Genomic DNA, 9,342 nt, shown 5'->3' on the forward strand with positions numbered 1-9,342 from the left:
TAAATGAGATGCTTCCTATATGTGAACAGTGACAAGGTTATTCTCCATGGTGGGTCCTTTCATGTGTTTTCAGATGTGATGACTGACTGAATCTCTTGTCACAGTGTGAACACTTGTAAGGTTTCTCTCCAGTGTGAATTCTCTCATGTGTTTTCAGATATACTGACTGATTGAATCTTTTGTCACAGTGTGAACACTTATAAGGTTTCTCTCCAGTGTGGATCCTCTCGTGTGTTTTCAGATATACTGACTGATTGAATCTCTTGTCACAGTGTGAACACTTATAAGGTTTCTCTCCAGTGTGAATCCTCTCGTGTGTTTTCAGATATACTGACTGATTGAATCTCTTGTCACAGTGTGAACACTTATAAGGTTTCTCTCCAGTGTGGATCCTCTCATGTATTTTCAGGTCTCCTGAATAATTGAATCCTCTATTGCAATGTGAACACAAATAAGGTTTGTTTCCAGTGTGGATCCTCTCATGAACCTTCAGGGCTCCAGACTTACTGAATCTCTTTTCACAGTGTGAACACTTATAAGGTTTCTCTCCAGTGTGGATCCTCTCGTGTGTTTTCAGATACACTGAATGATTGAATCTTTTGTCACAGTGTGAACACTTATAAGGTTTCTCTCCAGTGTGGATCCTCTCGTGTGTTTTCAGATACACTGAATGATTGAATCTTTTGTCACAGTGTGAACACTCATAAGGTTTCTTTCCAGTGTGGATCCTCTCATGAACCTTCAAGTCTCCAGACTTTCTGAATATCTTGTCACAGTGTGAACACTTATAAGGTTTCTCTTCAGTGTGGATGTTCATGTGTCTTTTAAGTTGTTTTGATTTTGCAAAACTCTTCCCACATTCATCGCAAGAGAACGGTTTCTCTCCGGTATGAACGCTCATGTGGTTCGTAAGGCACCATTTTCTTGCAAAACTATTTCCACACTGATCACATGTGTACGGTTTCTCTCCAGTGTGGATCCTTTCATGCATTTTTAGGGTTCCTGAATAACTGAATCTCTTGCTGCAGTGTGAACACTCATAAGGTTTCTCTCCAGTGTGGATCCTCTCATGTATCTTCAGTTCTCCAGACTTATTGAATCTCCTGTCACATTGTGAACACTTATAAAGTTTATATCCAGTTTGTCTCCTTTCATGCAGTTTTAAATAGGTTGCTGAGGTAACAGTCTTTTCACACTTAGAGCACATGTATTCTCTCACACCAGTTTGTATATTCTGATATACATTCAAACTTTGTAGATGCCAATATCTCTTACCACACAAATGGCATGAATGCGGCTTCTCCTTTGTATGAACTATCAAGTGTTTCCTCAGACCTGAAGCCCATAAATAAGTTTTACCACACTGATCACATGTGTGCTGCTTCTCTCTAGTGTGGATGTTCATGTGCTCCTTAAGGTATGCTGATTTTGCGAAACTCCTCCCGCACTGATCACATGTGTGCTGCTTCTCTCCAGTGTGAATGTTCATGTGCTCCTTAAGGTTTGCTGATTTTGCGAAACTCCTCCCGCACTGATCACATGTGTAAGGTTTCTCTCCAGTGTGAACTCTCATGTGAACATCAAGATTATATTTGCGTGTGAAACTCTTTCCACACTGAGTGCAGGTGAACGATTCCTTGGCTCTTCTTTTCATTACATCTTTCTGTTTGGTTTGAGAGCAGCTTAGAGGATTTTCTTCAGTTTTGACATGATTTTTCTCCTCAACTTGACTTGATTCTTCATTCTTCTCGATTTCTTCAATCAACTCTGAGATAAAAGTAAAAATGGTTCATTTTTAATAACTTAAGAACAGAAGCATATTAAATGTACTTGTATTAACATCAGTAATGTGCAAAAATCAAATATTCATATATAAAATTAATATATTCTACTCCTACTAAATGTACCCTTATCCTTCTATGATATATAGAACTGATCGACAATTGTGATTGTGATTATAATTGATGTGCGATTCAGTCACAAATTGAAGAAAAGTTGATTTGTGGTGATTTGTGACTTTCTTTTACTACATACACAAAAATAGAGCATAACTTTGACAAAATTAGATTTATTTATGATTCAATGTTTTGAAATAATCATTTCAAAATGTAAAGCAAGTAGAAATGATGAATGACTAATAAGCCAATAAGTGCTCCCTTTTGCTGCCATCTGCTGGTTATAGTGCTAATTTGATGTATTATTTTTTTTTACCACAAAACCCTATTTTGATATACACTTTGTTTTGTCCCATTAAAAATAACATTTAAACTAAATGTTTTTAGAGATTTAAATGCTGGAAATAGCTGTGTGGAATATTTGAAAGTTGTTAAAAAGTGAATGAATTTCTTTCTTTCTTTAAAAGGTTGTACAAACCCTGAAATTAATTATGTACTATCATTGGACTATTTCTGCCGCACCAGCATGGTTATAGTAAATGTTACTGTTTCTGCATCAGTCTTGTTTCCCTTGCTTCTCACTAGATCTCCAAGCAATGTGCAGTAACCGTATCACAAGATCAACACTGTTGCCCAACTAAACCTGTTGCATGGACCAGTTTGCATGGACTGCTCTCAAGTTTTGGTCCTGAGTTGCTAAACGGTCCGTGTTGCATAGCGTGGTTTGTTATGCTTTTATTTCTTATTTGCAACAGAAATGGCAGTGCTTCTAAGTTCGGCATTGCTAGTCAGTATTATTAAAGCTTCATAAGCTTAATATACCATAAACAGTCATTACAATTGAAAGAAGAGTAAACACCAACCTCTGTGTTTCTCCTGTTTTATTCCCACGGGTTCTGGTTCCTCATGTTTCATTCTCATGGGTTCTGGTTCCTCTTGTTTTATTCTCCAGGTTTCTGGTTCCTCTTGTTTTATTCCCATGGGTTCTGGTTCCTCTTGTTTTATTCCCATGGGTTCTGGTTCCTCCTGTTTTATTCCCATGGGTTCTAGTTCCCTCGTGTCCTCCTCACTCTCCTCTTTAACTAACTCCATCTTAACAGCAGCAGATCTCAGTTCAGCTGATACTCCTCCAGATATTCCTGCTTGAAAACGTAGTCACTTGGTCAGGGCTGTGAGGATGAGAATATTACAGGTATTTATTAGCCTTATTCAAAAACTGTATCTTTCTATTTGCATTAACAGTGTGCACTAAAACAGTATCACAACAAAACAACCAAGAGCGCGGTGAAACTAATCTTCATCTCTGAGGTTTGACGGTGTTTGGCAAACAAAGTATGTGTTAGCTCCACCCGCTGGACTGGAGTATGAGCGTCGAGAGGAGGGAAATAATACGGGGGAAATTACAAAGAGACAGAGTGCGCTGAGGATTACAGGAGAAAAACAAGCGAATTATTTTATCACACAAACCCAAACCTCAAGATCATACATTTTCTAAATATCTATGATGCAGTTTATTAAACAATGGGATAAATTATTAACCAAACTTATTTTAAAGGGTAGCCTATCTATTATACAAAATCCACATCTACACAGTATCTTGATCAGTACAAGTATAATATATTAAGTATAAATATAAAAAATATCAGCGATGGTTCTGGTTCTGGTGCCGGAGAAGGTCTTCAGGTCCCGAAGCAGCATCTGGTTTCATGTGGAAATCATGAATATTTAATACTAATGATGCAGAAAATATTAAACATGAACATATTTTTGATAATGGTAGCAGAAATCGATTTGAATATACAATATTACAATACAAGTTACATGTTGCTCCTCCTTATTGTATTGAAATTCAAAACTTGCCATGCATCATCTTGAAAATGAAGCTTGTCGACGTTGTTTCTCTTCTTAATTCTATTGCAATGTTTGTATTTCTTTGTGTTCTGATTGAGCAACATCTGACTATTTCAGATGTGCGAATTCTATGGCATTTTAATAGCATTACAGTTTCCATATATATGTTGAATTAATTACTAATTTAAGGCAAAATTTCATTTATATATCACATTTCATACACATTGGTAATTCAAAGTTGTTTACGTATAAAATTATTTAAATAATTATAAAAAATAATCACAACAATAAAAACAAGGAATTTCAAAATTATTTGAAAATTAATTTAAAAGGACTTAAAAAGTTTAAGAATAAAAATGATACACAAAATCTGATGTTTGCTACTTTAACGAATTTAATAGACAGGAAATTCACAACATTAAACAAATCTTAATAAAACCTTTTACATGAAGCACGTCTCTAATATATCACTTTAACTCAAAAAACTTGTTTTCATAATTCAAACTCAAACGAAAACAAAATTAGATTAATCTCACAGCCCTAAAGTACAAGAGAGATCTCACTTCTGGATTGCAAAATAATGAAAACACATCAGTGATGAATGTCTTCATATTATCGCATGTAGAAACAGTTGGGAAGATACAGTTAGCTTGAAAATATTTATTTACCAATAATAAATTGTAAGTGTATTCCCTTAATTTTGTAGCAGCAAAATAAGAAAAGTTATCATTAGAGCTTATCAATACAATTTTTTTTTTTTTTTTTTTTTACAAAACTTGTATAATACCAGGTTCAGGTATCCATTCATACTTACAAGAGGAGCACAGAAGAATCAATTACAAAGCTGCATGACATAATATCCTGCATCTGTGTTTTCTAAATATATAATTGAATAATAACTAGTTTTAAAAATAACAATGAAGAATACATAAAAAAAAAAAAAAAAAAACATCTCAGTCTCTCCTAAAAAGTGTAAAAAGTGTTACAGCATCTTCTTCAGCTTCCTGAACAAGAACAGTTTGTGAACATCTTGTATAAAGAGTATAAGCAACAAACATTTTGACATTGTAGGGGGAGGAATTCCATCTTTGTGTTGATCTGAATCTTCCAGTTGAATTGGCTGGTTTTGAAGATTAACTTTATTCACTGGGAAAACTTTAGAAACATTTGAATGATTTGAAGATGATCATTCAAACAAAGCTGGAGCTTTCCCCATCCAGTCTTTCTTCCATAAACATGCATTGTCTCAATAAATATCTGTGTACACAAGGTATTCAATTTTCAAATCTACCAATTAGGACCCGGTTTCAACAACTAGCGGTTCTCTTTCATAGGTTCACTCAACGCTGCGTAGAAGCTTACGCATTGGGAAACACCCCTGGTGTGACGATTGTCTGAAGCCCTATAGAATCACGCCAATTCATTGGCTGATGGCGCGAAGCTCCACCTCACACAATACGTGACCTACCTAGATAGCGCGCGCGCCATCTTATTCCTCAGATTTTCCTCTCTTCAGAAGCGTTCGCTTCTCTTGGTTTTTCTGTAAGCCCAATTCGACGATTTCGTGAATTATATTCACTTCAGCGACCGCATTAGTGGAAATACTTCTCCTAGCGGTGAGTGAATATGGATTTTCGCCGTTGCCATCCTCCGTGCTCTCGCCTCATGTCGAGTGATGATCAGCATGGTAAGTGCGTCAAGTGCATGGGCCTTGCCCATGCGCGCGACGCTTTGTATGGCAATTCTTCATGCAAATGCTGCGAGAATTTTACTTTAAAAACCTTGCGCGCTAGACTCGCGGTTTTTGGAGATGTTTTTGGAGATGAATCCGCGGCCTGGAGTTCTGATGTGGAGCTCGAGGCGATGGAGAGCGAGCAGTTTTCACTTTCTTTCCCTCCTTCGCCCGAGCGCCGTCGCGCGGTTTCTCCGGTTGTATTTTCTCGCGGCTGTCTTGCACCAAGCCCGGAGGCGCGAGATTTCGTTTCCTTTGGTTTGGAAGACGTTTTATTTACCGCGGCTTCCGACTCTGAGGACTTCGGATCCGCGGCGCCCGACGTTCTCCCGCCTAGCGGCCAGGAGGCGCGGCCTTCCCCAGCCTATTCTGAGCTGGTTGATGTTTTGACGCGAGCTACGGAGAAATTAAGCTTAGATTGGCCGGATGAACCTCGTGAATCCCAGTCATCTAAGCTTGATGAGCGCTTTCTCTGTAGCTCTGGGGCGCGTCCGGCGAGACGTAAGCTGCCTTTTTTTCCTGACCTGCATCACGAGATTTCCAGGTCATGGAAGCAGCCCTTTTCTTCACGTCTCACTAACGCGGCGGCCGCTGACTTCACCAACCTTGTCGGTTCTGTGGAGCAGGGTTATGCTGCAGTCCCCGCTGTTGAAGACACGTTGGCTGCGCATCTCTCGCCTAACTCCGCCCCCTCTTGGAAGTCCCGCCCTCTCCTCCCCTCTAAGCCATGTAGGACCACTTCCGCTTTAATCGGGAAGTCCTACATGGCGGCGGGCCAGGCGGGCGCAGCTCTTCACACCATGGCCATTCTTCAGGCCTATCAGGCAGAGGTGTTGAAGGAAATGGACGAAGGTGACGGTTTGACTCCCGAGGCGGTTAAAGAGCTTCGCAGAGCTACCGACCTAGCTCTTCGTGCTACTAAGCACACAGCCCGTGCGGTTGGACGCAATATGGCGGGCTTAGTGGCAGCTGAGCGCCATTTGTGGCTTAATCTCACGGAGATTAGGGAAAAAGAAAAGGTTTTCCTTCTCGATGCCCCTATCTCTAGCTCTGGCTTATTCGGCGACGCGGTTTCCACCGTCGTGGATAAGTTCAGGGCGGCTAAGACGCAGTCAGCTGCGTTTAAGCAGTTCATGCCACGGCGTTCGCGCGAGTCGGCTAGCGCTTCATCCTCCAGGGAACGTCCGGCCCCGGGGAAGGAGCCAGTTGGTAGAGCTAGTGACGCGGCGCATCCCCCACCATACACGGTCTGGGGAGCCCGTGGTCGCCCTATGTCTCGCCAGCGCCCTCGCAAGCGGATTGATCTAAAGCACCCTGGGAAGCCTCCCGCGGCTTCCTCGGGTCGCTCCTGATGTGTGTGGCAGAAAGAGGAGAGCTTCCCCCGTCCTGTCGGATCGCGACAGACCGCTGAAGCGTATCTGTCCGTCCCCAGTACGCTCTCCTCCACCAACTGCGCAGTCCTTGCCGCTTCGTGCGCTTCAAGGTCAGCAGGCCATTCCTCCTGTGTGGCGGTCGTTGAAGGTAGGAGACACCTCCGGTTTTCTCCCCTCAGGGCCGCTGCAAGCTGCAGGCATTGTTCGCGCGGTGAGGGACGCCCAGAGCTGTCCCCCCGCACCGACTTTCCCTGCCCTTCCCATTGTGGCTTCATCAAGCCACGTCCCCGCGTTAGAGGACGCTATGCGCTCTCCTCAGCCGCGGCTGGCCGCATGTCCTCCCCTTCTAAGGGTCGCCCACAGCGGGGACCCAGAACTGGTATCCCCCTTGGACTGCCCCGCTCTGCTACCCCTATCAACATTCCTTGGAGCATGGCAGGATCTGCCAGGAGTGTCACCCTGGGTTCTTCGTACAATCCAGTTTGGTTATACGCTCCAGTTTGCTCGCAACCCTCCCCGTTTCAATGGGGTCCTTCTTACTGCAGTGAACAGCGCAGACGAGGCTTCTGTCCTGCAACAGGAAGTTTCCTCCCTTCTGCTCAAGGGGGCAATAGAGGAGGTTCCCTCTTCGGAACTAAACCTAGGCTTTTTCAGCCGATATTTTTTAGTACCGAAAAGAGATGGAGGCCTGCGTCCCATTTTGGATCTACGCAGACTCAATTATTCTCTTTACAGAGGGAAGTTCAGAATGTTGACGCTCAAGAGCATTCTTTCCCAGGTCCAGGAAGGGGACTGGTTTGTCACTGTAGACTTGAAGGATGCTTACTTCCACATCCAGGTTGTCAGGAGACACAGGAAGTTCCTAAGGTTTGCCTTTGGGAGAAAGGCGTATCAATACAAGGTCCTCCCTTTCGGTCTAGCTTTGGCCCCGAGGACATTCACCAAGTGCATGGATGCCGCTCTGGCCCCGCTGAGGCTCCAGGGGATCCGAATCCTCAATTACTTGGACGACTGGCTCATCCTGGCCAACTCCAAAGAACAGGTGAGCTGTCACAGAGACTTTCTTCTTCTCCACCTTCGCGCTCTAGGTCTCAGGTTGAACGACAAGAAGAGCGTGCTTACTCCTTCTCAACAGACCACGTTTTTGGGAGTGTGTCTGGACTCTACTGCGATGCGGGCCCGTTTGGCTCCCGCTCGAGTAGAGAGCATCAAATCGTGCACGGCCCGCTTCGGGCCAGGCCGTCACGTGTCAGTAGGTCTATGCCGCAGGGTCCTAGGCCTGTTAGCAGCGGCCTCCCCAGTCCTTCCCTTGGGACTGCTCCACATGAGGCCGTTCCTATGGTGGATGAAGTCAGTGGGGATACGCCCATCCTGGCCGTCTCTCCGTCTTCTGAGGGTGTCTGGCGCTTGTCTCCGCGCCCTCTCAGTGTGGCGAGACCCCATCTTCCTCCAGACAGGAGTGAGTATGGGAGTAGTATGCCGTCGCCAGATGATCTCGACGGATGCCTCCCTTTCAGGTTGGGGCGCGGTCTTCGAGGGCAGACCGGCTTGGGGTCTGTGGACGGGCAAGTGCCTCACTTGGCACATAAACTGTCTGGAACTCAGAGCAGTTTTTCTGGCTCTCGTTCATTTTCTTCCGTTCCTGTCGCACTCTCATGTCATCGTCAGGACGGACAATATGGCAGTGGTGTCACACATCAACCGCCAGGGAGGTTCTCGGTCGCGCACCCTGGACAGGCATGCGCGCCATCTCCTCCTTTGGGCTCAGGACAAATTTCTGTCCCTGAGAGCGGTTCATGTTCCGGGGGTCCTGAACCTGGCAGCGGATTTTCTGTCGAGACAGAAAATCAGGTCAGGGGAATGGATGCTGAGCCGCCGGACGGTGGCTCAGATTTGGGAGCGTTTCGGCGCGGCAGAGGTGGACCTCTTTGCGTCTCAGGAGTCGTCCCAGTGCCCCCTTTGGTTCTCCCTTTCTCATCCTGCCCCTCTGGGGATCGATGCGCTAGCGCATCCCTGGCCGGACAGGAAGCTTTATGCCTTCCCTCCTGTCAAGCTCATCCCTGCGGTCTTGGGCAGAGTGAGGACGTGCGGCGCACGTCTCCTCCTAGTGGCCCCGTTCTGGCCGTCCCAGACGTGGTTCTCGGAGTTGATCTCCCTACTGGAGGGCGAACCGTGGGAGATTCCAATCAGGAAGGATCTGCTGAGTCAGCTCCACTGCAAAATTTGGCACCCTCGTCCAGAGATCTGGAAGTTGTGGGTGTGGCCGATCAGGGGCTGCCAGTAGACGTGAGTCTCTCGGATGGAGTCCGAGAGACTATTAGTAGCGCTAGGGCCCTTTCTACTAGGAGGCTTTATTCCTCCAAATGGAAGGTTTTTGAGTCGTGGTGTTTGGCTCATTCTGTAGACCCAGTTAACTGCCCGGTCGGTTCAGTGCTGGAGTTTCTGCAGGAAAAGCTCTCAGCTGGAGCGGCCGCTACCACTTTGAGGGTTT

The 9,342-nt window shown here is 44.8% G+C and overlaps 1 protein-coding gene across 10 annotated transcripts; it reads right to left on the reverse strand.

The window, feature by feature from the left end:
- Positions 1-1,735, reverse strand: LOC141328842 (uncharacterized). Of its 10 annotated transcripts, none has more exons than XM_073835425.1 (2): positions 1,404-1,735; positions 1-1,067 (listed from the first exon to the last, which is right to left on the reverse strand). In XM_073835425.1, the coding sequence occupies exons 1-2, from the start codon at positions 1,652-1,654 to the stop codon at positions 38-40; spliced, it is 1,281 nt and encodes a 426-aa protein (XP_073691526.1). In that variant the 5' UTR covers positions 1,655-1,735; the 3' UTR covers positions 1-37. The 10 variants fall into 10 exon arrangements, with proteins under 10 accessions (XP_073691526.1, XP_073691525.1, XP_073691521.1 ...); XM_073835424.1 differs by having other exon boundaries at positions 1-1,083; positions 1,336-1,735; XM_073835420.1 differs by having other exon boundaries at positions 1-1,214; positions 1,299-1,735.
- Between the last annotated feature and the right edge of the window lie 7,607 nt (positions 1,736-9,342).

Source organism: Garra rufa, chromosome 1 (genome assembly GCF_049309525.1).
Source record: "Garra rufa chromosome 1, GarRuf1.0, whole genome shotgun sequence".
Lineage (NCBI taxonomy): Eukaryota > Metazoa > Chordata > Actinopteri > Cypriniformes > Cyprinidae > Garra > Garra rufa.

What these genes read in the sequence shown, in the direction of transcription:
- LOC141328842 (XM_073835419.1), bottom strand. Translation starts at nt 1,654, where the DNA reads ATGAAAAGAAGAGCCAAGGAATCGTTCACCTGCACTCAGTGTGGAAAG.